At 34.7% G+C, this 27,909-nt stretch overlaps 1 protein-coding gene across 1 annotated transcript; it reads right to left on the bottom strand.

Annotated features, from left to right (window-relative positions):
• Nucleotides 1-1,335: 1,335 nt before the first annotated feature.
• On the bottom strand, nt 1,336-27,504 carry LOC128556112 (kinetochore protein NDC80 homolog). The gene is made up of 12 exons (XM_053540029.1): nt 27,493-27,504; nt 20,616-20,730; nt 13,647-13,794; nt 10,131-10,239; nt 8,598-8,684; nt 7,991-8,176; nt 7,304-7,393; nt 5,156-5,249; nt 4,169-4,260; nt 3,520-3,664; nt 1,878-2,083; nt 1,336-1,539 (listed from the first exon to the last, which is right to left on the bottom strand). Exons 2-12 carry the CDS (start codon nt 20,713-20,715, stop codon nt 1,336-1,338), a joined length of 1,461 nt encoding a protein of 486 aa, XP_053396004.1. The 5' UTR covers nt 20,716-20,730; nt 27,493-27,504.
• Nucleotides 27,505-27,909: the final 405 nt, after the last annotated feature.

Raw genomic sequence — 27,909 nt, 5'->3', positions numbered from 1 at the left:
TTTGTGATCACCCTTCGTCCGTCGTCAGTCCGTCAGTGCGTGCGTGCGTCCGTCCGTCAACAATTTCTTGTCTGCACGATAGTGGTTTCATTTATGATTTTATTTTAACCAAACTTGCACACAACTTGTATCACCATAAGATCTCAGTTCCTTTCTTGAACTGGCCAGATCCCATTATGGATTCCAGAGTTATGGCCCCTGAAAGGGCCAAAATTAGCTATTTTGACCTTGTCTGCACAATAGCAGCTTTATTTATGATTTGATTTTTACCAAACTGGCACACAACTTGTATCACCATAAGATCTTGGTTCCTTTTTTGAACTGGCCAGATTCCGTTATGGGTTCCAGAGTTATGGCCCCTGAAAGGGCCAGAATGAGCTATTTTGACCTTGTCTGCACAATAGCAGCTTCATTTATGATTTGATTTTAACCAAACTTGCACACAACTTGTATCACCATAAGATTTTGGTTCCTTTCTTGAACTGACGAGATTACATTATGGGTTCCAGAGTTATGGCCCCTGAAAGGGCCAGAATGAGCTATTTTGACCTTGTCTGCACAATAGCAGCTTCATTTATGATTTGAATTTAATCAAACTTGCACAAAACTTGTGTCACCATAAGATCTTGATTCCTTAGTTGAACCGGCCAGATCCCTTAATGGGTTCCAAAGTTATGGCCCCTGAAAGGGCCAAAATTAGCTATTTTGACCTTGTCTGCACAATAGCAGCTTCATTTATGATTCGATTTTAACCAAACTTGCACACAACTTGTATCACCACAAGATCTTGGTTCCTTTCTTCAACTGGCCAGATTTCTTCATTGGTTCCAGAGTTATGGCCCCTTAAAGGTCCAAAATTGGCTATTTTGGCTTTTGCAGCCATATAGAGACTTCATTTATGGTTTTATTTGATACAAACTTCCAAAATAACTTCAACAACAATAATTCTTGGATTCCATGACAAATCAGATCCAAGCGTAGGTTCAGAGTTATTTTATATCTGATTACCTCCCCTGATTGTAATCAAAATGGATTTATATCAGTAAGTACTTATAGGACTTTTTTGAAATTTCATTATTGTCATTAGTTGGACTGAGCCAATCAGGGTAGATAACTATGGACTGATTTTATGTCAAATTACCTCCCTTTATTTCAAATTAAAATGGGTATATCTCCGTAACTAATGAAGATACTGATCAATGACATGGAATTTTAACTTCTTGCCCCAGCAGTAAGTCATGTAGTCTGGGTGCCTCAAGAAAAGGCAAATAATGACCAGCTTAAGCATACTAATCAATACAGCATGGTTGCTTAAGCTGTCCTGTGTTTTAGTTTTTACAATAGCTCAAAAAATTCTTTGATGTCCTGCTTACTTATCAAAGTTTTTACCTTTATGATATCCTGAAAGTTGGACACAGAGCCGTCATTGTAGGCTGTTTTCTTCAGTTCATAGTCAATGCCAGATGAGTTCTCCGCTGATATAGGGATCAGTTTTAAACTGTGAGCCAGTTTATTATATGCCTGACACTTGGTCTGAATCTGTAAATTGCAGATTTTTAAATCAATATTGTATTTTTAGTTTGCATTCACTAGACACAGGTGCCATATTACTTTACATAAACAATCTCAATTGTAAACTGATTGTTACAGATTACCAATGAGTTATATTTCCAAAAGTTTAGGACTCTGAAAAATCTGTACTCTAATGCATTTTAAGTAAAACTGATGGAATCCAACAGAATTACAGTAATCTCAAACAATAGAAAGCAATACACTATTATTTTCAAAAACGTACTGAAACATTTGAACTGGAATTGTGTAATACTATTGCCTTTTTTTTAAGTAAAAAGAAGGTAAAATATTTCTGAGGTAATTACCTGTTCTACTTCTTTTGACAAAGCTATCTCCTCCTTCCAAATATCCTCATCAACCCCTTGGCAATTTTTCTCGACATCTGCTTTCTGACGTTGCAGTTCTCTACGTCTCATGTTTATTCTCTCCACGTCTTCTTGTGTGAACTCCTGGTTCTCATAGATCAACTGCATCTTTAGTATCTTTGCATTCTCAGATTCCAGCTCAATTGCTGCAAGTACAATATTCATGCCAGACTGTATAATAGAAGCTTTCAGGTTCTAACTTTTGATAATTTTTTCGAAACAATTATTGAATTAACTCTCACTGCTTTGAGGTTCTAAATTTTGATGATTTTTAGAAACAAATTCTGAATTAACTCTCATGGCTTTGTTATAATTTTTGATAAGTTTTAGAAAAAAATTTTGACTCCGAGGTTGTAATTTTTGGTAAATTTTAGAAAAACAATTCAGCATTAACGCCCTTGAAGCTGAATAAAACATTTCTTATGAACCTAGATTTTCTAAACTTTTGATCCTCTCTAATCATTTATAATCTACAAGGATCTAATTTTCATCAAGTTCTAAATGTTCTGTCTTCAACAGCACAAATTTATGCTGATAAAATAAAATTGCAAATGAAATTAAATCATTTGATCCGCATCCTGAGAAAACCAACATAGTGCATTTGCGACCAGCCTGCGCATCCGTGCTGTCTGGTCAGGACCCATACTGTTCTCATTCAAACCCTACTGTAATTAGAGAAACCGTTAGCGAACAGGCTGGTCTGAATCCATGCTGGTCGCAAATGCACTATGTTGGTTTTCTCATGCTGTGGCTCATTTCGAAGTCTGCACTGAAATAACCTATTAAATTAAATCTTGAAAGTAATGTGCTAGTATTAGGCCGTCCAACTGATCTTAACATGACTCTAACTGTAAATTTAAAAGTGTATATTTTTTATCACACTGAACCAGAAGTTAAATCATTGATTCTGAAGTGCACATTTATGTCAGACCTTAACCCCAGTATTGATCAATAGCACTATTTTTTCTTAGTGATTTGTTTGTAATATTGTTACCCAGAAAGAAATGTGTGAAAAATGTCAATGATATTGTTCTTTAACTCCATGACATTTGTTTACTTCCATTTGCTCTGGGGTTTTTTCTAGGTTTTATGTATTATCGCTTACGATGAGCTACTTTCTCCCTGTAGGTCACACACAGTTGACTTATGTTGAGTGGATGCTAAAACTATAAAAAGGCCCGTTGTTTGGCTCCTCATTGGGCAAATGTTTTTCCCTGGTTATGACATAAGCAGACTATATATGAATCATAGAACTGTTAATTTCTGGAGAGGTATGGAATTTTATGTTCTGCTTCATGCATTAGCCAGAGAATTTCTTAAATGTTATGTCAGAATAAAAGACTTGTGACTGAATATTGCTTTAGTTTCTTTGCTAGAGATATTTATTTGTCCGAATCCATTCCAGCAACTGTTCCTGGTTCTAGGCAGTAGTGCAAACAGAACAGCCTATTAGATTTCATACAGCTGTGAGCCTTAAAGATATGAAAAGAATTCAACTCATGATAGTAAATTGCTCTGCTTTTCAATCAAAGTCAAGAACCAGGGAATTCTATTTTAACTTACTCCATCAAAATAGCCTTACCAATATTAGCACAGCGTTCCTCCACCTCGGACAACTGTTGTTCCTGTTGTCGTTTGTGTGTCTCCAACTCATTCAAATAACTAACCAGTCTTTCATCATCGTGCTGTAACAATTCTAACCTCTGATTGGCTGCTTTCAAACGGTCCTTTATAATAAAGGGAAATAAAATATATTAATAATAATCAGTCTGTATCTACTAAGGTTTGCCTAAACAGTGCCTGAAAGGGTGCATGGATCGTTATGAAATTTGAACACTGACTAAATAAATAATATATCAAAGCCTGGATGTGTCAACATATATAAGCACAAAGTTATTTAATTTACTGCTACCTCAAAATACCTAAGTACTAAGATATGAATCCACTGAGCAATTTTGTTCAATATACCTGTAATCTTTCATTCTACCCGTTTCTCATACTTTACACTGAATGGCAAGATGATGCACAAGATCTGAATCAACTTTCTCACTCCACCACATGATTTCAGACAGTCTGTGTCTACAGGTACGATTTTCACCCACATGTTACATATAAGCAGCAATCAACTTCAGACCTTTCTAGCAAAAAACAGAATTCCTTATATTCAACAATTCTGAACTAGAATGTAACATATGATCAAATGTTCAATATAGCATTATATAAACACTTACTGTATCTTTCTCCAGAAGTTCTAACTGTTGTTCCAGAGCATTGTTCTCATCTATCAAACCATCAATACCACCGGCCCCTAGCAACTTGTGTCCTGGCAAAAAAGCAGAAATTAACAAAAGTACAATGCTTTGTTTAAAAATCACTTTGCAAATCAGACTTATGCTAAAAAGTCTGTCCATAGATTTATAGGAATATACTTACTGGTACATTTATCAAATACTCTAGCACAACCTGAATTAGTTTTGGAATAAAACAAGACTGAAAACCAGTTGTAAAACAAATATTGGTGACAGTATGGATAATAGATGCAAGACACACACACCAAACATATCAGTAAACAAAGTAGGGAGATGGAGTTAAGCACTTGAACACTGATTGTCTGGAACCCGACACTGTAAGAAATGATTTTTTGATTCTTCATTGTCTAGAATGTGTGGCATTATAAGGAAACAAAATCACTGTATGTCACAAATATTACATCATAGTCTTGACATCAAAGGCACGCTGGATAAGAAAACCATACAAAACAGGCAGATATTTGGTGAATGTCATCCAAGGTGTACATAGCAATCCTTGATATATTGTGTTAGAAGTAAAATAATTCATTTGAAACAGGGATTTTCTCCTAGATAAAATCATTGTTATTCAGATACATGTGTATATCAGTTGGGCTCCATCTTCAGATCATAATCCTTGTCATCAGCATTCCAGACGATTTATTCAGTAACAAAATCATTGTTTGGGATATATTAGTTCTAAATTAAAGCTGGGTATAAATGGAAAATGGCTTTTCAATGGAAAACACCTACTCTGACAACCTAAAGTGGGCTCCCAATTAGCCTCATGCTAACAGACCAATCATTTTGTTTTCTTTTAAATCAAAACAAAATCAGTTATTCTTATTTCTTATGTGTAGTAGGACTTGTTTCAGTTTCCCAAAACAAATACATTAATGTATAGGTGCTATAAATGTAACAGTTACTTACTTAATGTTGTTCTGAGGTTACTGTCTTCTTCCAAATACTCGTCATTACCATCCATGAATGAATGGTATGTACCACATATATACTGATGAAATATCTGAAATATTAACATTTACTGTAAAAACGCATATTTTCGTTGGGTCAAAATTTTGCAAATTTGAAATTTTGAGTATGTTCGCGAGGTTTAATATGCGCAAAATTATTAAAATGGTATCCTACTTTAATTTTAATTATACCAATGGTAAATATTTACACAAGGATTAATTTTCGAGAGATATAGGGCCTCATGAATATAGCAAAAATTAAACCCTCGCATAAGTTTCTGCTTTTACAGTAGTACCTGTTTCTGACATAATGTTCAAGAGAATGAATCTGTCAACCAAACAAAAGCACCACCTGAGGGTAACAACACCTGTCTGTTAGTGCCAGACATTAGGCAATATGAAGAATCAAGCTGTGATTCTTAGCCTTCTTGCTCAGCTAGTTATAATAGACGAATGTATAAAATTTCAAAGCTATAGCTCTAGTAGAATTTAAGATAAAAAATATAAGTAAGAAATACCAGTTTTCTAAGTGACATTAAACACACCATATGTGTATATATTTGTGTTACTGACAGGAAACAGTTTATATACTGACCTGTGTTTCTGACATATGAAACAGTATATAGAACAGATAACTTTATTACTTTCATATACTATAGGCTACAAAACCCATGATGACATACAATTGACATAATACAAGATATAGTAAAACAGTAGTGAACAACACACTATGCGAAATTTTTAAATTGGAATTTAAAGTTCTGTTCCAGAGAAGGTCAGAAATAACTATGAGAAAAATTCTGTCCTCTGACCTTTTTACTACTGGAAATAATGCAAAAAAACACAAGTAATTGTAAATTGTTAAAACAATTTGTATGTTCAATATTACACTGACCTGTGTTTCTGATATATGAAACAGTGTATAAATCATACCCGTGTTTCTGACATATGAGTGTGTGTGTGTGATCGGGTTTAACGTCTTTTTCAACAATTTTTCAGTCATATAAACGACGGTGTCTACTTGTAGCAGTGAGCACAATGCCCAACTTTATAGTGCTGCCTCACTGGAATATCACGCCGTAGACACGTGGCATGATACCCCACCCAGTCACATTATACTGACACCGGGCTGACCAGTCCTAGCACTATCCCCTTAATGCTGAGCGTCAAGCGAGGAAGCTGCTAGTACCATTATTTACGTCTTTGGTATGACGCGGCCGGGATCGAACCCACGACCTCCCGGACTCGAAGCGGACGCTCTACCACTAGGCTACCGAGGCGGTCTTCTGACATATGAAACAGTGTATAAATCATACCCGTGTTTCTGACATATGAAACAGTGTATAAATCATACCCGTGTTTCTGACATATGAAACAGTGTATAAATCATACCTGTGTTTCTGACATATGAAACAGTGTATAAATCATACCTGTGTTTCTGTCATATGAAACAGTATATAAATCATACCTGTGTTTCTGACATATGAAACAGTCTATAAATCATACCTGTGTTTCTGACATATGACAGTGTATAAATCATACCTGTGTTTCTGATATGTGACACAGCGTATAAATCATATCTGTGTTTCTGACATATGAAACAGTCTTTAAATCATACCTGTGTTTCTTACATATGAAACAGTCTTTAAATCATACCTGTGTTTCTGACATATGAAACAGTCTTTAAATCATATCTGTGTTTCTGACATATGAAACAGTCTTTAAATCATACCACCGTTTCTGACATGAAACAGTCTTTAAATCATACCCGTGTTTCTGACATATGAAACAGTGAATAAATCATACCTGTGTTTCTGACATATGAAACAGTATATATATTGACCTGCGTTTCTGATATATGATACAGTGTATAAATCATACCTGTGTTTCTGATATGTGACACAGCGTATAAATCATATCTGTGTTTCTGACATATGAAACAGTCTTTAAATCATACCTGTGTTTCTTACATATGAAACAGTCTTTAAATCATATCTGTGTTTCTGACATATGAAACAGTCTTTAAATCATACCACCGTTTCTGACATGAAACAATCTTTAAATCATACCTGCGTTTCTGACATATGAAACAGTGTATAAATCATACCTGTGTTTCTGACATACTTTCACTGTCAAAGACATCGTCATCTGGAGGAAACATCAAATTTTCCACATGCTCACCAATTGCCATCCCATACTGAAGAATTTTAACATGTTTTCACATCAAACTAAATTTTTCAGTAAAAATGATATATAGCAGAAACAGTACAGTGAATGTTATAATATAGCTGAATCAATCAACCTTCCTATTTTTGTATTTCAGTAGAACTGCAGACTGTATTCTTTCTACAAGATTTCCTGCATGTGTTCCAGCATTTTATTTCATATCAATCAGATGCTCCAATGATGACTGTAAATACTTTAAATTTAACATTTAGCTTGCTGGCAGCAAGTGATTCTGTTCTGCCTTTGCGACCAGCACAGATCAAGATCACCCTGCAGATACGTACAGGCTGATCATGGTCTGCACTGTTTGCTATCCAGTCAGGAAATTTTCATTGAACACCCCTTGGAATAATAAACAGTACTGCCTAAATTGAATGACAGACCAGTCTATTTTAGAAATTTAGCAGGCTAAAGGTCAAGTCAATGGTGAAATTCCACAAACTTATCAGTCCGAAAGCCAGAAATAACTCACATAAGGAATCTGTGGTCTTTCTCTACCACTAAAGATATAAAGTTGCCATACATACCATTACCTGCCATTAAAAACACTTTAGCACTAGATACTCACATTGATAAGCTCAATGAGAAATGTCAAAGCCACAAGGATGTGCGGCCATGTGTGTGGACTGCCAATAGCAAACATAGACGTTCGAGATATCAGAAATGGATAGCCAATCAACTTCAAGATACGTGGAATCTCTTCCTCTGGTTTCGGTGATATCTTGTACTTCGGAGATATGAATCCATATATGAACTGTAACAGGAAAAGAAAACACATCTTTTAGATATTCCGGACATCATGAACTGCATGCATTTAGTTCAATTCCTGATTACTGCGTCCAATACTTCAGTGAAGGTCAATACAGATTTGAAACACACTCATAATGCATAGAGTATATTTTTTTTAATATTAAACAAGATGGCTATGATGACTATTTCAATGACCAAAGTTTCAAGCTCAAACAGGTATAGCAAAAATAACTTTGAAATACTGCCTGTATTTGAATATTTTTATACTTATAACACTAGTGGCTATGTTTTTAAAAAAAAAATTAAATAGAGGATATTTGTTTGTTTGCAGTGTGATATCAAAATATATATTCACTGATAAGAGAGACAATTGAATATTTTAATGAAGGCGGAGCCTGAGAAAGAAAAACAAGCTTTTGACTTACCTCATATATTTTGAAGAAATCTTTTGATGTTGGTGATTGCAATATTTTTGGGGTAATGTTATGTGGGTATCCTCGCTCTGTTAAAAACTAAAATCAGAAATTAAAATACATTGTATTCATTCTAGATGAAATATAATTATTCTCTAGAGTTTTAAAAATGTAATGGATTCAGTCCAATTCATTCGCTCCAATATCTTATTGTATGAATAATTTTCATGCTTTTGCTTTTAAGCATCTTAATTAAATAATATGTCATGCATAGTTATAGTGCACATTCATATGTTTGTAACTGCATATAACTTAATGATACAAGGTAAGTGTACAGTTGATTTATGCAGTAAATTAAAATTTGCATCATTGTAAAGATACTTATGCTTTGGTAGATAAGATATTGTCAGGATAAGATGTTGTCAGGATAAGATATACTGCACAATCAGCAACGATAGGGAATTAGTCCTTCAAGCATAATTTAATTTTAAATAATTCATGTAGCAATATTTTATACATACAGTAATATTAATATTAACAGCAGTTTAACTGTTGTTAATTCAATATAACTGTATACTGTAAACCTAGAATTGTTTTTGCGCTTTTTAAATTAGCGCCTTTCGCGGGTAGTATATTTCAGTGAAATTAAATAGCCGCGAAAAACTCTGTTCTAACAAAAACGCGAAAGATTCTAGCTTCAGCTTATATAGATCGCTATAAAATGGTTCTGTGGACACACACACCTGGATATTAATAATTCATATTCTAGTACCGTAACTGTATAACATGAGTGCACAAATCCACATTAGTTCAATTGATTTACAATTTACTTATTTATGAAGCAACAGCATTTTCAATATCGATCCGTAAGACAAACAGGGGATAAAAACAAAAACAATATGCATCTATCGAACGACATAAACATGCAATTTGCAGTCGGCAGCCAATACGATATATTATTTGTAAGTAAAATATTGTGTCTATTTCTGCCAAGTGTGGATTAATCGCCTATTTAAATGGCAAACAAGTGACAGTGTAATAACAGCAATTTACTGACTGTCAATAATTGAAAATGTGAATAACCGTTGATATGGATGAAAAGGATTAGGGTGCATTTATAACTGAAGGGTACAATAAAACTGAATGTTTTCGAGAATACTATAAATGCAACTATGCAGTGATACTTACCTTATTATACTAAATATGTTCACTTGTGACTTCATATTCGCGGGATTCGCGATGGATATGATTCCGCGAAGATTTGTATCCGCGAAAATGTTGATGTTTTGAAAATCGCGAAATATAGTATCCGCGAACATTTCTAGGTTTACAGTATATGAAATATTAGAATAATATTCTATAATGCTGAAATGAATTTAAAATTTTCATGAAATGAAACAGGTCCACCTGAAGAAATTACAAGTATAAAATGAATAGTAAAGTCATTTTCCACTCATTCAAAGTGCACAGTCGTACCATCACTCATACCAGTTCATACATGTACTGGTATCACAGGTATCAAAACATGTAGTGAAAACACCATACCTCTAGAACTGTCTTGATAGATTTCAGTTGGTATGACTTGTCCGATACAGGTCGTGGATCTTTTGGTACACCATTGCTCCTCATACCTACACCACTTCCTCGAGACAACCTGTAACAACACACATATATATAGCTTAACAGTGCTTTCACAGAATAGCACTAAGATATCATATTTTAATACCGGTACATGTACATCTATTCAGTAAATCTTAGATATATAATCAAAACTTGTTTCCACAGATATAAAAAGTCCGGTCAAAAACCTGAAGCATGAGGAAATTAACCTTTACCCTGCTAAATTTCTAGAATGAACTGGTCTACCATTCAATTTGGGCAGTACTATTTATTATTCGACGGGGTGTTAGCGAACAGTGCAGGCTCATCTTGGTCTGCACTGTCCGCTAAGCACTTGCCGCCAGCAGGCTGAAGGTTAACTGATATTATTTCTTGCAATGCTTCAAAATGCAAGATCTCTATATGACAAAATATATTCAAGGCACTTCCCTCCATACAAAATATCCATATAATAATCTCAGCAAACGTTCTTTCCTTGTCCTTTGGGGCTGAACCTTGTAATTTAACCAGTTTAACTAGTGAAATAATGTTAGGTCAAATGATAATAGTGCAAACATGGGATTTTAACTAAAAAGACAAGCCTGAGATATTACTTTCTAAAGTCTAAAATGTCTTTTTTTTCACAACAGTTATGTAGGGGAATTCTGGCAGTTCTGAAAAATCCAAATTCTTTAATGGACAATGGAAACCAAGGTAAATTCAAACTCTTCAGTCTTTCAAAAAAATAGAAAATAACATGGAAAAATCTTCTTGGCATTAAATTTGAGAAATTTATCTGTATTAAACTGAAATGGTCAACAAAAGCACAAATCAGTACCTAAACTGTTTCAACACACTAACCCAAATATTGAATTTATCTAAAACTGATATACACTTTATTCTTAATGTTATTCACCTGAAGGAAAGCCCATTTAGTACTGATATGATAAAATATACATAAAAATTATATCTGACCCCGAGTTTCTTTCTTGTTTATCATTGTTAATGCAGAATGTTGCATTTACCAATCTGGCTAGCAAGCATAAACTTCCTAAGAAAAGGCATTGCCAGAAATGTTAAAGGTGTACGCTAGAATTCCTTGTATATGAGATGGGCAAAAATTTTCCCAGTAATAGAATTTCTTCAAACTTTGGATATTAAAGAACAATCGTCTAAAAAACAACTAGAATGTGTCTTAGGACACAGGGTGTGCCCCCCACTGGTACATTAGTCACAAATAAGGGCAATAATTCAAATGTTTGCAGTCTTAATGGGGTATAGCCTCAACAAACATTTTATGAAAAGGGTTCATTATTCTAGGCCCTATACTTTTTGAGCTATGAGCATCACAAACAAAAAATCCACTATACTGGCTATTTCAAGGGCCATAACTCTGTAATAAGAGTAAGATTCTCAAGAAGAATGCCAAGAGTGCAAGGCCACATCATGATAAAGACTCCTGCAAGGTTTCCTGAATTTACATCTAATACTTTTTGAGCTAGGCACATAATTAGGTGAAAAAGCGCATTTTTTTACTATTTCAGGGGCCATAACTTTAAAAATAGGGGTGGAACCTGCCAAAACATTAGAGGTGTGCAAGTTTATATCACGATAAAGACTTATGCAAGTTTTCAACCATTTATATTAAATACTTTTTGAGCTAGGCGCGTCACAAGGTGAAAATGTGCATTTTTGACTATTTAAGGGGCCATAACTCTAAAAATAGGGGGCATAGCCAGACGAAAAATAGGAGGTACGCAAGTTCATATCTTGATATAGACTCATGCAAGGTTTCATCAATTTATATGAAATACTTTTTAGCTAGGGGTGTCACAAGGTGAAAATGTGCATTTTTGACTATTTCAGGGGCCATAACTCAAAAAATAGGGGGCAGACCCAAAGAAAAATAGGAGGTGCGCAAGTTCTTATCATGATTAATACACATGCAAGGTTTCATGAATCTATATCAAATACTTTTGAGCTAGGCGCGTCACAAGGTGAAAATGTGCATTTTTGACTATTTCAGGGGCCATAACTCTAATAATAGGGGGCATAGCCAGACGAAAAATAAGAGGTACGCAAGTTCATATCTTGATATAGACTCATGCAAGGTCTATTTATATGAAATACTTTTTTAGCTAGGCGTGTCACAAGGTGAAAATATGCATTTTTGACTATTTCAGGGGCCATAACTCAAAAAATAGGGGGCAGACCAAAAGAAAAATAGGAGGTGCGCAAGTTCTTATCATGATTAATACACATGCAAGGTTTCATGAATCTATATCAAATACTTTTGAGCTAGGCGCGTCACAAGGTGAAAATGTGCATTTTTGACTATTTCAGGGGCCATAACTCAAAAAATAGGGGGCAGAGCCAAATAAAAAATAGAAGGTGCACAAGTTCATATCATGATAAAGAATCATGCAAGGTTTCATCAATTTATATGAAATACTTTTTGAGCTAGGCGTGTCACAAGGTGAAAATGTGCATTTTTGACTATTTCAGGGGCCATAACTCTGAAAATAGGGGGCGGACCCAAATGAAAAATAGGAGGTGCGCAAGTTCATATCATGATTAATACACATGCAAGGTTTCATGAATCTATATCAAATACTTTTTGAGCTAGGCGTGTCACAAGGTGAAAATATGCATTTTTGACTATTTCAGGGGCCATAACTCTAAAAATAGTGGGCGGAGCCTGATGAAAAATAGGAGGTGCGCAAGTTCATATCATGATAAAGACTCATGCAAGGTTTCATTAATTTGTATGAAATACTTTTTGAGCTAGGCGTGTCACAAGGTGAAAATGTGCATTTTTGACTATTTCAGGGGCCATAACACTGAAAATAGGGGGCGGACCCAAATAAAAATTAGGAGGTGCGCAAGTTCATATCATGATTAATATACATGCAAGGTTTCATGGATCTATATCAAATAGTTTTTGAGCTAGGCGTGTCACAAAGTGATAATGTGCATTTTTGACTATTTCAGGGGCCATAACTCTAAAAATAGCGGGCGGAGCCAGACGAAAAATAGGAGGTGCGCAAGTTCATATCATGATAAAGACTCATGCAAGGTTTCATGAATTTATATGAAAAACTTTTTGAGCTAGGCGTGTCACGAACTTCGGACGGACAAGACCAAATCTATATGCCCCCACCACTCAGGGGGGGGCACAAAAATATGCAATGAAAATCATAGATCACCAGTACTGAAAATGAGTAATCTGCCCGTGAAAACAACATTTTAAGGGAAAATGACGTTTCAAGGGCAGATAACTCTTTTTTCAATACCGATGACCTATTATTTATATTGCAGAGTTTTTTTTTCTTAGATGATTGTCCTTAATATCCAAAGTTTAAAGAAATAATTCTATTAATTGGGAAAAATTTCACCCCAAATTTTAGCATACCTCATTTTAAACATACACAACTTAATATCTTGCTTTGCAAATTTTCTTACCTGCTTTTTTGTGCCTGACCAAACCTAGGAACTTGTGACATAGACTTCCTGTTGCCTGAGATTGACGGCCTACTGTTTGAAATTGAAGGGCGACCTCCAGTCGACATTCGGTTACCAGATAAAGATCTGCCACTCTTTGATGTACGAGCTGCAAGTAATCATGAAATTACATGTTAGGCCAGTATTCCTTGACATTTCGTTTCTCAGACTCTTCCTGTCAAATTTTCATGAAAAGATTTTTAAAATATTTCCCCCCTCCTCTTGTGGAGAAGCTTTTGAGAAAAATTTGAGAAACAAAAAGAAATAAATAAACAAGAGGACCATGATGGTCCTGAATCGCTCACCTCTTCCCACATGACCCAGTTTTGAGTATGACGTCGTTTTTTCTATTATTTGACATAGTGACCTAGTTTCTGAGCTCATGTGACCCAGTTTTGAACTTGACCTAGATATCATCAAGATAAAAATTCTGACCAATTTTCATGAAGATCCGTTGAAAAATATGGTCTCTAGAGAGGTCAAAAGATTTTAATAATTTTAGACCTACTGACCTAGTTTTTGACCGCAGTTGACCCAAATTCAAATTTGACCTAGATATCATCAAGATGAACATTCAGACCAACTTTCATACAGATCCCATGAAAAGTATGGCCTCTAGAGAGGCCACAAGGTTTTTTTATTATTTGACCTACTGACCTAGTTTTTTATGGCACGTGACCCAGTTTCAAACTTGACCTAGATATCATCAAGGTGAACATTCTGACCAATTTTTATGGAGATCCATTCACAAGTATGGTCTCTAGAGAGGTCACAAGGTTTTTCTATTTTTAGACCTAATGACCTAGTTTTTGACCGCACATGACCCTGTTTCGAACTTGACCTAGATATCATCAAGATGAACATTCAGACCAATTTTCATACAGATCCCATGAAAAATATGGCCTTTAGAGAGGTCACAAGGTTTTTCTATTATTTGACCTACTGACCTAGTTTTTGACGGCACATGACCCACTTTCAAACTTGACCTAGATATCATCAAGATGAACTTTCAGACCAATTTTCATACAGATCCCATGAAAAATATGGCCTCTAGAGGGGTCACAATGTTTTTCTATTATTTGACCTACTGACCTAGTTTTTGACCGCACATGACCCACTTTCGAACTTGACCTAGATATCATCAAGGTGAACATTCTGACCAATTTTCATGAAGATCTCATGAAATATATGGCCTCTAGAGAGGTCACAAGGTTTTTCTATTTTTAGACCTACTGACCTAGTTTTTGACCGCACATGACCCAGTTTCGAACTTGACCTAGATATCATCAAGATAAACATTCAGACCAACTTTCATACAGATCCCATGAAAAATATGGCCTCTAGAGAGGTCACAAGGTTTTTCTATTATTTGACCTACTGACCTAGTTTTTGATGGCACGTGACCCAGTTTCGAACTTGACCTAGATATTATCAAGGTGAACGTTCTGACCAATTTGCATGAAGATCTTGTGAAATATATGGCCTCTAGAGAGGTCACAAGGTTTTTCTATTTTTAGACTTACTGACCTAGTTTTTGACGGCACGTGACCCAGTTTCGAACTTGACCTAGATATCATCAAGGTGAACATTCTGACCAAGTTTCATGAAGATCTTGTGAAATATATGGCCTCTAGAGAGGTCACAAGGTTTTTCTATTTTTAGACCTACTGACCTAGTTTTTGATGGCACATGACCCAGTTTCGAACTTGACCTAGATATCATCAAGATGAACATTCTGACCAACTTTCATAAAGATCCCATGAAAAATGTGACCTCTAGAGTGGTCACAAGCAAAAGTTTACAGACGGATGCACGCACGGACAGATGACGGACACTGCGCGACCACAAAAGCTCACCTTGTCACTTTGTGACAGGTGAGCTAATAAAACTAGATGCGTGTCCATAGGACACTGCTGTTACCCTCCCCACCCCCTTCCTACCACTGTACATGGTTTCATGACTCGAGGTAAAATATCATCTTAACAGCCTGCTTGAACTGGTCAAAGTCAGGTAGTGTTGCAATGCTACTTGGAAGTTGGTTACAAAGGGTTTTACTATGTGGGATAACAAGTACTTGTGATAAGCTGAGCTAACTTGTAGCTGTCCAAGTGATCTTGGATACCTCTGTCACAGACTGTAATAAATAAACTATATGTAAATAATAAACTATGATTGCTCTTGCTGAAACTGACAGCTTGCTTTTACTTTTACTTTCTATATACAGTTTATACTATTAACAAATATATACCTTTAAAAACTTCTATTCAATCCATGAACTTTTGAATTTTTTTTGAAGTTTTCAAGACCCTTAAGCAGTCAGGGGTATAACTGTTTTAAGTGATGTAACCTATTTCAGTTACTTTTTCAACATAATTCAAGCATTTTATAACCTGTATTAGTTATAAAATATAGTTAACTCAGGTAAGTTATTCAAAAAACGTCTTTTTGCTGTTCTCACAAAGTGACCTTTAAAGTGAAATTAGTAGCAAACTGTGGTTAATCCAATTCTCTTTTAGTCTGCTCATGACCTGGTAAGCATAATGGGATGTTACGAGTTTTATAGCTTTAAAACTTTTGTGTAAAACTTTATCAGTCTCGCGTAAATTTTTTTTACTTCATAGCTGGAAAGATAAAAGTTCAAGGATTCAGGAAATAATTGCATTAGTCTCATTCAAAATGAGGAATTGGCACAGGAGGGCTTTGTAATATTTTATGATAACTGAAACAAGTTATGAAAGTATAAGAAATAACTGAAATGGGTTATAAACTGCGATAACTTGAAACAGTTATACCCCTGACTGTTAAGCATATTCTTATAAATATTGTAACAATTACACAGTGGCAACCAGTCTTAGACTAGAGCTATCACTAAAGGTGATGAATGTACCCCCCGCATGCACTGACACAGTACATTGCAATTTGACGCACACAAGACTGCATAATTATGTGGACTGTATGTTACAGGGTTGCCAGCACTCTGGGTGAATAAAATTCCCTGACTTTTCCCTGACCAATTCATGTTTTTCACTGACCAAAACCGCCAAACATTTAAACGGTCTCTTGACCTCCCCTATAGCCGTCCAATCCTCCCATTATTTTTTCCCAAATGTTTTGTATTTATTTTCCAATATATTAAACATAAACATCAAACACAATGTTAATAAGCATGGTTTTCTTTCTTGTATGATTGTTTGGTGGTCAAGTCAATGAAACATAATTGTGACTATTGGTCAGTGAAACCTAATTATTAAGAGGTACATATCAAAAGCATCTTTGCAAGACATGTAACTATCAAAAATCTAACATCTTTTAAGGTACACTTTCCTCATGGTAAAAACAATAAAGTATGGTTAATAACAAGACCATTGGAACCCTGCTAGTATTAGCAAAATATCATTCTCAAAAATCCAAGATCTGTTATTATACAGTTTCCTAGAGACAAAAACAATAAAACACCATGACTAATAGGAAGAACATTGGAATCATACTGACAAAGCATCACTCTCAAATTCCAAGATCTCTTAATATACAGTGTCCTAGTTACTGTGGCAAAAACAATAAAGCATCATGACTAATACTGTAGTAGCAAGACTATTGGAATCCTATTGGCAAAACATCTCTCTCAAAACCCAAGATCTCTCAATAGTTTCCTAGTGGTATAACAATAAAGCATTGATAATAACAAGGTTAGCTGGTTAGTTTGTCATGCTAGTAGGGAAGTGCCTGAAATAGTAACTTGTTTATAATACATGCCATCAACAATGTACTTAGATGTGTATGTTATGATATTATTTAACAAACAGAAAACACCTGGAGTACCTACAACAAAAAATGTGTATTAGAATAATGTTAGTTGTAGGCTCTCTTCATGTGTCACTTTCCTACAAAATAACAAACAAGAGGACCATGATGGTCCTGAATCGCTCACCTCTTCCCACATGACCCAGTTTTGAGTATGACGTCGTTTTTTCTATTATTTGACATAGTGACCTAGTTTTTGAGCTCATGTGACCCAGTTTTAAACTTGACCTAGATATTATCAAGATAAAAATTCTGACCAATTTTCATGAAGATCCATTAAAAAATATGGTCTCTAGAGAGGTCACAAGGTTTTTCTATTATTTGACCTATTGACCTAGTTTTCGAAGGTACGTGACCCTGTTTTGAACTTTACCTAGATATTATCAAGGTGAACATTCTCACTAATTTTCATGAAGATCACATGAAAAATATGGCCTCTAGAGAGGTCACAAGGTTTTTCTATTTTTATACCTACTGGCCTAGTTTTTGATCGCACGTGACCCAGTTTTGAAACTGACCTAGATATCATCAAGGTGAACATTCTGACCAATTTTCATGAAGATCCATTGAAAAATATGGCCTCTAGAGAGGTCAAAAGATTTTAATAATTTTAGACCTACTGACCTAGTTTTTGATCGCAGTTGACCCAGTTTCAAACTTGACCTAGATATCATCAAGCCGAACACTCAGACCAACTTTCATACAGATCCCATGAAAAGTATGGCCTCTAGAGAGGTCACAAGGTTTTTTTATTATTTGACCTACTGACCTAGTTTTTTAAGGCACGTGACCCAGTTTCAAACTTGACCTAGCTGTCATCAAGGTGAACATTCTGACCAATTTTTATGGAGATCCATTCACAAGTATGGCCTCTAGAGAGGTCACAAGGTTTTTCTATTTTTAGACCTACTGACCTAGTTTTTGACCGCACATGACCCTGTTTCGAATCTGACCTAGATATCATCAAGATGAACATTCAGACCAATTTTCATACAGATCCCATGAAAAATATGGCCTTTAGAGAGGTCACAAGATTTTTCTATTATTTGACCTACTGACCTAGTTTTTGATGGCATGTGACCCACTTTCGAACTTGACCTAGATATCATCAAGATGAACATTCAGACCAACTTTCATACAGATCCCATGAAAAATATGGCCTCTAGAGAGGTCACAAGGTTTTTCTATTATTTGACCTACTGACCTAGTTTCTGAAGGCACATGACCCACTTTCGAACTTGACCTAGATATCATCAAGGTGAACATTCTGACCAATTTTCATGAAGATCTCATGAAATATATGGCCTCTAGAGAGGTCACAAGGTTTTTCTATTTTTAGACCTACTGACCTAGTTTTTGACCGCACATGACCCAGTTTCGAACTTGACCTAGATATCATCAAGATGAACATTCAGACCAACTTTCATACAGATCCCATGAAAAATATGGCCTCTAGAGAGGTCACAAGGTTTTTCTATTATTTGACCTACTGACCTAGTTTTTGAAGGCATGTGACCCAGTTTCGAACTTGACCTAGATATCATCAAGGTGAACGTTCTGACCAATTTTCATGAAGATCTTTTGAAATATATGGCCTCTAGAGAGGTCACAAGGTTTTTCTATTTTTAGACCTACTGACCTAGTTTTTGATGGCACGTGACCCAGTTTCGAACTTGACCTAGATATCATCAAGATAAACAGTCTGACCAACTTTCATAAAGATCCCATGAAAAATGTGACCTCTAGAGTGGTCACAAGCAAAAGTTTACGGACGCACGCACGCACGCACGGACTGACGGACGACGGACACCGCGCGATCACAAAAGCTCACCTTGTCACTTTGTGACAGGTGAGCTAAAAAAAATGTTAGTTTATTAGCTCTGGAGGCAAGGGTTGCAAAGCCTTTCAGTTTTCAAGCAAAATCAGCGTTTAAAGAAAAATGGGGGGATTTAAACAAATTAAATGCATGTTACAGTATTACATCATTAAACTTTAGTTTTTAATTACTTAAATTTAATGCTTGAAGACTGCCATAGCCACAAAAGTTTAAAATGATTAACTTCTTCGAGCTTTGAAATTATTTTCCCTGACTTTTCCCTGACTTTCCAGGATTTTCATTTTTCACTAACCAAATTTTAAAATTCCCTGACAATTCCCTGACCTTGAAAAAGAAACCAATTTCCCTGACTTTTCAAGACTGCTGGCAACCCTGATGTATATAGACTGTATGTATACAGTATAGTAACAAAAAACAAAGTCCCATAACTATGCAGAATATTTATCTAAAAGAATGTAACATGCACCATGCACAACTGGGGTTGGTACTGATCACTTGTGTGAAGTTTCATTAAATTGTGTGCAAGGGTTTGGTAGATTAGGCACGCACAAGACTGCATATGCAGACTGTATGTACATAGTATGTTAACAAGAAACAAAGTCCCATAACTCTGCAATTTTTGTCGCTGAAAGAACCTAACATGCCCCATGCACAACTACTGTTGTTACTGATCACTTTTGTGAAGTTTCATTAAATTGTGTCAAGGGGATGAGGAGAGATGGTGCGCACAAGATTGTGTCTATGTATATAGTATAGTAAAAAAAAACAAAGTCCCATAACTCTGCAAAATTTTTTTCTAAAAGAACCTAACATGCCCCATGCACAACTACTGTTGGTACTGATCACTTGTGTGAAGTTTCATTAAATTGTGTCAAGGGGATGAGGAGAGATGGTGCGCACAAGATTGTGTCTATGTATATAGTATAGTAACAAAAAAAACAAAGTCCCATAACTTTTCAAATTTTTGTTCTAAAAGAACGTAACATGCCCCATGCACAACTACTGTTGGTACTGATCACTTGTGTGAAGTTTCATTAAATTCTGTCAAGGGGGTAAGGAGAGATAGTGCGCACAAGATTGCGTCTACGGACAGACGGCCAGACGGACAGACAGACAGACAACCTGAAACCAGTATACCCCACCTTACAACTTTGTTGTCGGGGGGGTACAAATACAGCCTTGACTTGGTAAATTTCACAACTATGCTCAAAAACAGCTAACTAGTTGCTTGAGATTCAAGACTGTTCTCCAAATCTGGTTTGCAACACTGAGCCAAGCAAGGCCTTACTAACCTGAATTTGATATGGAGTTCCGACTGTTGCGAGAACTGTCTTCATTCCGAATCCTTAAAGGGCCCAGTGAGGACCTATCTGATGAGGAAGCACGCTTCATAGCAACTTGTACAGTCTGAAATAGTCCAAACAGTTTCAGAGATAAATCCAAGTGGTGACTAGAAACCTGACAACTGGACCTCTAGAAACTCGGTTTGGAGGACCAGTAACTGGAACACCAGCATAATCTGCATATCCTATACATGGTTCATACAGAAAATTTGCGACAAAATGCGAGTACTTTTCAAGTACTATTTTTCTCAAAACCAGGTCATGAAATCTTTTTTGTCCAAGCAACTTTGATAAAATATAAATTTCCAAAAATGATGATATAGTAGGAACTGCACTTTCTGTAATTGACTTAACTGTAATAAATGCATCTTTAAAGACTACTACTTATGACCACTACTTGTTCTTACAAGGATGGTAAGTGATCAAATAACATATTTTCGTCCTAATTATCTTCATTCTTTTTTTTTAGCAAGTTGCTGCCTTCAAGTGATTTTTATGGAGGTTTGAAGTTTTTTTGCATGCTATAAAACAGAACTACTAAAACTGATATAATTCAGATTTGGAAGTTACTGGACGGCTAGCCTGCATTCTAACTGTCCGGTAACTGGACGCCTAGCCTGTCCTCTACAGGTTTTCTAGCTGTCCAGTGATCAGTTTGCTTCTGTCTCTATTTAAAAATGTTTTTTTTTTTTGTGGTAGTTGTGCCAAGACAAACATAGACAACCTGAAGTTTCAAACAAGGTGGTAAAGATGAAGTTACATTACAAGATATGTTGCACAGGAAGTAATAAGAAATGTTGGAAATTTCTCTTATTTAACAGGCTTAGTTTTTTATTTTTTTTTTCCAAAATTTCTTTTACCATCTAAAAATAATATACAGTGCTTTAGGGTATAGCGGATAGCTAACTAATTTTTTCTAGCATTCCAATTCAAAGACATGAAATTTAGTAGTTTTTTTTTTGGTACATCAGACAGAAAACAGCTAATTTTTTTCAAAACATTCATGTGTTTTTCTCTCCATGCCATTGTTTACATACATGCTGATTAAGGGTGTACAGGATAGCTTTAGTCATTTTTTCCATTATTAGTTTAAAATCCACATCTGAACAAACTTCCCAAGACTTTTTTACTATAAATCAGAATAATAATGTATTCTCTTTTCAAATGCATTCAGCTTTTTAAATTTCTATCAAAGGATAGCCTCCATTTTCATTTGATGACATATGAGAAATAACACAACAAGCAAGCATTTAAAATGTATGTCAGAATGTCTGTCTGCATGCCAATAAAAGAATGATATGAAAATTAAAACACTAATTAAAGTCTAAATACAAAATTTATCAACCTAGCCTCTATACCCTAAAGCATTGTATCATTCAACAAGAGCTGTCATAGGACAGCAATGCCCGACTCTTCAACAGCCTTGTCAACTGAATGAAAACAAAAGTCAAAAAAGGGGCATAATTTTGTAAAAATGGGAAATAGGCTTATAGAAACCTGCACAGTGCTTATCAGCTCATGACAGTGGACAAGTGTGTGAAGTTTCAATCCATGCCAATTAGTGGGTACTGAGATACCAGCTTACATATAAGAATTTAACCAAAAACTGCTAAGTTGTAAAAGGGGCATAATTTTGAAACAATGCAAAGTAGAGTTACTGAACCTTTGCACTGTATGTCATATCATGACAGTGAACAAGCGTGTGAAGTTTCAGTTCTTTCCCATTAGTGGGTACTGAGATACCAGCTTACATACAAAAACTTAACCAAAAACTGCTAAGTCGAAAAAGGGGAATAATTTTGAAAAAATGCAAAGCAGAGTTATGGGACCTGAATAGTGCATGTTAGATCATGACAGTGAACAAGTGTGTGAAGTTTCAATCCATTCCAAATAGTGGATACTGAGATACCAGCTTACAAATAAAAACTTAACCAAAAACTGCTAAGTAGAAAAAGGGGCTTAATTTTGTAAAAATGCAAAGTAGAGTTATGGGACCTGCACAGTGCATGTCAGATCATGACAGTGAACAAGTGTGTGAAGTTTCAATCCATTCCCATTAGTGGGTACTGAGATACCAGCTTACATACAAAACCTTAACCAAAAATTTCTAAGTCGAAAAAGAGGCATAATTTTGTAAAAAAGCAAAATAGAGTTATGGAACATGTGCAGTGTAAGTCAGTTTATCACAGTGAACAAGTGTGTGAAGTTTCAATCCATTCCCATTAGTGGTTACTGAGATACCAGCTTACATAAAAAACTTAACCAAATCGGGACGCGGACGCATGGGTGAGTCCAATAGCATTACTATTCTTTGAATAGTCAAGCTAAAAATTATGTATTGTGTCAAAAGAATGTTTATTAAAGTTGTATAAAGGTAGTGTCATTTACACTTATAAATGTTAAAACATTCACTTTGCAGAGAAGTTTTGGAAGTGTCTAGGGATACGGATCCGTACCTCTAGAAAAGCCTGTAAGGGGTTTTCTAGGGGTATGGACCTCCGATTTTCTAGAGATTAAGGGTCATTCACATTTCAAATTTTGTTGAAAATGAAATAACAAATAAGACTTCATCAGAATTCACCTTAAACTTGGATCTAAATGGTTTACAGATAACAACGTTCACCCGATTTGTTACATTTTCTTTCGAAACGTAAATAACCGAGGAACACCAAATAAATCATGAGTGTTCGAACTGGCAGAAGAAAAGATGTAAAGATTAAACAAAATAATGTTTAATATGTTGGGTAAAAAACTATTTTTAATGATAATTAACCCTTAGGGTATTTATGTTTTCCACACATTTGGTAGCCGTTATGAGATACAAGGGACGTTTTCACAAACAGTTTCTTTTACTTAATGTTGGTTAATTGATTATTAAACAATCAGTTCTGTGCCGATTATCATTATATCTTGTTAAATAACAAAATAAATAGGTGCATATTATTATGCTCAATTTATTTTTTTTCTGCTGAATTTCAAATAGAATTCATTTAAGGGTTATACATGCACTCATTTATCGGTTATCAAAAGTTTATTTTACAACAAACTAATCAGCACAGAACAGTGTATTCATTAGGAGTTCCTCGGTTATTTAGGTTTTGAAAGAGAATGTAAACAATCGGGGAATGCTGGTATCTGTAAACCATTTAGATCCAAGTTTTAAGTGAACACTCACACTGACTGGTTAAGTCATATTTTATTTCATTTTCAACAAAATTTAAGGGTTATAACCCTTAATCTCTAGAAAAAGGAGGTTCGTACCCCTAGAAAACCCAAAATAGGCTTGTCTACTGGTATGGATTCGTACCTTTAGAATCAGATTCTAGAGGTGTGGATCAATACCCCTAGACACTTCCATCTGTCTATTGACAAGTTGCTTCATGTTTTCCATCAATTATTCTTATAACTTAGGTCACTTAACTCAACTACAAAAACAAGGAATTATAAATCTGATACCAAAGAAAGATAAAGATCTGTCATCTCTTAACAACTGGAGACCTATATCTCTTTTAAACATTGACTATAAAATTGCAACTAAAGCAATAGCAAATAGAATAAAAAATGTACTGTCTGATATAACAGATGAGTCGCAAACTGGTTTCAATAAAGGGAGATATATTGGAGAAAATATAAGATTAATTTATGATATAATTGATTTCTTAAATGGAAATAATAAGCCTGGCCTACTTTTCTTCGCCGATTTTGAAAAAGCATTTGACAGTCTAGATCACGATTTTCTTATGAAAACTCTTCAATACTTTAATTTCGGAACTTCTTTAAGACAGTGGGTGACTACTTTTTATAACCATATGCAAGGCTGTGTTTCAAATAATGGACATCTGTCTGAATATTTCCGTATAAGTCGTGGCGTAAGACAAGGCTGCCCTCTCTCTCCCTATCTCTTTATCATAGTGATAGAAATTCTCTCTCTAAAAGTAAAACATGAGCCCCATCAATCTGACTAAAGTACATCTCCTACAACGCTACGCTTAGGATCTGAACACGAGCTATTGATAGCCTCGTTCTGACGACCCTTCCGCTAGCCAATCAAAAGCTAACTTACAACATTCTGCAAGCTTAAAAAAAACTTGGTTTTTGATATCTACAATTCTTATGTCGTAGGATGTCAGATAGCCGGTTAGCTCAGTCGGTAGGACACTTGCCCTGTATGCGAGAGGTCCCGAGTTCGAACCCTGGACTATATGCAAATTTTTCTTACTCTTTCACTTTCGAACAAGTCGTCTGATTGGTTCAAATAAAAATAGATTTGCGAAAATAAAAAATAGCAATATTGGAAATCCAAAATATACAGAAGACGAATATGAATGGGTCTTTTTCAGATCTTCGTTTAGAAGATCAAGTACTTTAGTCAGATTGTGAGCCCCATATAAAAGGTGTAACCCTAACAAACCATGAGATTAAAGAATCACTTTTTGCTGACGATGCAACGTTCATCTTAGATGGGTCAGAAAAATCTTTTAACTGTTTGCTAAGCAAAATCGAAGAATTTAGTCAATTTTCCGGATTAAAACTAAACACAAAAAAGTCAACTATTTTACGAATCGGGTCCCTAAAACACACAGACAAAATATTTTGCAAGATGAAATCATTTAATTGGACATCTGACAAAGCCACAACGCTAGGAATTGTATTTACAAATCAAAAGAATAGAGTGGAGTTGAATTTAAATAATAAATTAGAACAGTTATATCTCTGCTTAAATAGATGGCAAAAACACAAACTAACTTTACTTGGAAAAATTACTGTTATAAAGACCTTCGCTCTACCTAAAATAATATACCCTTTAACGGTCTTGAAAATCCTCCAGAACATATACTGACAAATATAACAAAACGTATATATTCTTTTCTGTGGGATAATAAACCCAGAAAAAATCGCACGAAATGTAATAAAAAAAGAATATGCAGAAGGCGGACTTAAGATGATAGATATAAAAGCATATATAAGCTCAATAAAAGCAAGTTGGGTAAAGCGCATAACAAATATTGAAATACAGGCTTCTGGAAAGATATATACAAAAAAGAAATACAAAAATTTGGCGGTAACCTGTTATTTGAAGCAAACATCTTTGAAAACGATATAAAAGGAAAATAAAAAACACATTCCTAAAAGACGTACTTATAAGTTGGGCACGTATAAACTTCAACTCAGATGTATGAAGTGTGTAAAATGAAATCATATGGAACAACTCTTTTATAAAAATGAAAATAAAACCATGTACTATAATGAATGGTTTACAGCTGGAGTTAAATACATTAGAAATATATACGACTTTAGAAAAAATCAGTTTTTGCCATTTGTAACAGTTCAAAATAGGTTTAATCTAAACAATTCAGAATTCCTTAATTATCATACAATCGTCTCTAATATTCCAAGTGAATGGAAGGAAAAGCTAAAAAATGATAATCAATATGATGAGGCAGAGACATTATTTGAACTATTCAGAAAGTTAAAAAACCAAATAAAATTACTATATAAACAATATCAGAGAAAACAAAACACAATGACAATAAACAATCTGAAATTAAATGGAATAGTGTTTATGAAAATTTAAATTGGAAAATGATATATAGTGCGACTTTTTCTAGTTGTATAGACTCAAAATTAAGGGTTTTCCAATATAAATATCTTAAAAGGATTATAGCAACTAATCAGTTTCTGCATAAGTGCAAAATAATCGAATCTAGCTTATGCGATTTTTGTAACATGGAGATAGAATCTTTGAACCATCTCTTTTGGGAATGCCAAATCGTACAAGACTTTTGGTCATGTATCAAACAATTCTTAAATAACAAAGGTATAGAATATACATTAAACTTCCAAAATGTTTCATTTCTCCAACTCAACAGATAATAAATTACATCATAATCTTAGCAAAATACTTTATATATAAATGCAAATTAGGAAATCATAATCCAAGGATTGAATCGTTTATTAACTATCTCAAAACAAAGAAAGAAATTGAAAAGCACATAGCATTAAAAAAGAATAAAATAACCAGCTATAACAAAAAATGGGATCGGCTGCCGCTATAAATTGCGACATTCCCAACATTTAGGAGGTTAAGTGAAGGATACTGTTACTTTCTTCGGACCATTTTAGTTACCTTTTCTCCTTGAATTATCCTTTTTCCCAAATCATACTCTAACTCTCTGATGCCTTTAGACTCTTATCTCTAACAAAACATCATACTTTACACGCCCACATTCGAATCATCATACAATCATAATATATTGAACTACATACTGATGTATATTTGAATGTTCTTATAGTTTTTTGTTAATAATCATATTATACATATTATATTGAATTACGTACTGATGTATATTTGAATGATTTTTTTCTGTTCAGAAGTATGTATCTATATATGTATATATGTTATGTATGTGTAAAGTTTTGAATAAACGGGCTATATTCTTTGTAGCTCAAAAAAAAAAAAAATAAATAAATAAATAAGTTGCTTCATGTTTCTTGAATCAATAAATTGATATTCTAAGGAGATTTTATACATAACTTGTCTACCTTGCATAGGAAAGGCTTTACCTAGAATTAGTCAAAACAGGCTGAGTTGAGTTTTCGTTATATTTATACTGGTACGAAATATTTTCAGTACGAATAACATTGCCAAGTTATTCGACATGCAATTGCCGTTGCAAATATCATTTAAAAAATATAAAGTGTGTTTCTCCAATTAGAAGAAAACATGGACATTATAATTCTTAGGACTGTCTATCAGGTTTTCTAGTGTGAAATACACTTCAGTTTAATTTTGAAAACAAAAACAAAATAATGTTTTTAAACTGACCGCCCACTTGAGATACACTTGATTTTATTATTTTTAAAACTCTAAATTTGAAATAACCGAACAAATCCTGGATAAATTTAGAATTACTGCATTTGATAGTACATCACGCTATCTAAATGATATACTTAATATGGATAATCCGTTTTTTGCTCAGTTGGGGGATAATATTTTATCCCCAGGCGCTGCAGTTAAATAAAACTATATAACAACTCGGATAATACTGCTTCATTTCTAGATTTACATCTCTCTATTTACGACAATTTTATACATACCAACATTTATGACAAGAGGGATGATTTTAATTTTAGTATTGTAAATTTCCCCCATTTGGATGGGGATGTACCCCAGGCAACATCTTATGGGATATATATTTCTCAGTTATTTCGGTTTGCAAGAGTCACCTAGCAAAATAAAACA

The sequence above is a fragment of the Mercenaria mercenaria genome, chromosome 4, assembly GCF_021730395.1.
Source record: "Mercenaria mercenaria strain notata chromosome 4, MADL_Memer_1, whole genome shotgun sequence".
In the NCBI taxonomy this organism is placed as follows: domain Eukaryota; kingdom Metazoa; phylum Mollusca; class Bivalvia; order Venerida; family Veneridae; genus Mercenaria; species Mercenaria mercenaria.
Note: the sequence above shows the minus strand (reverse complement) of the source record. Positions and strands in the feature narration are given on the sequence as shown.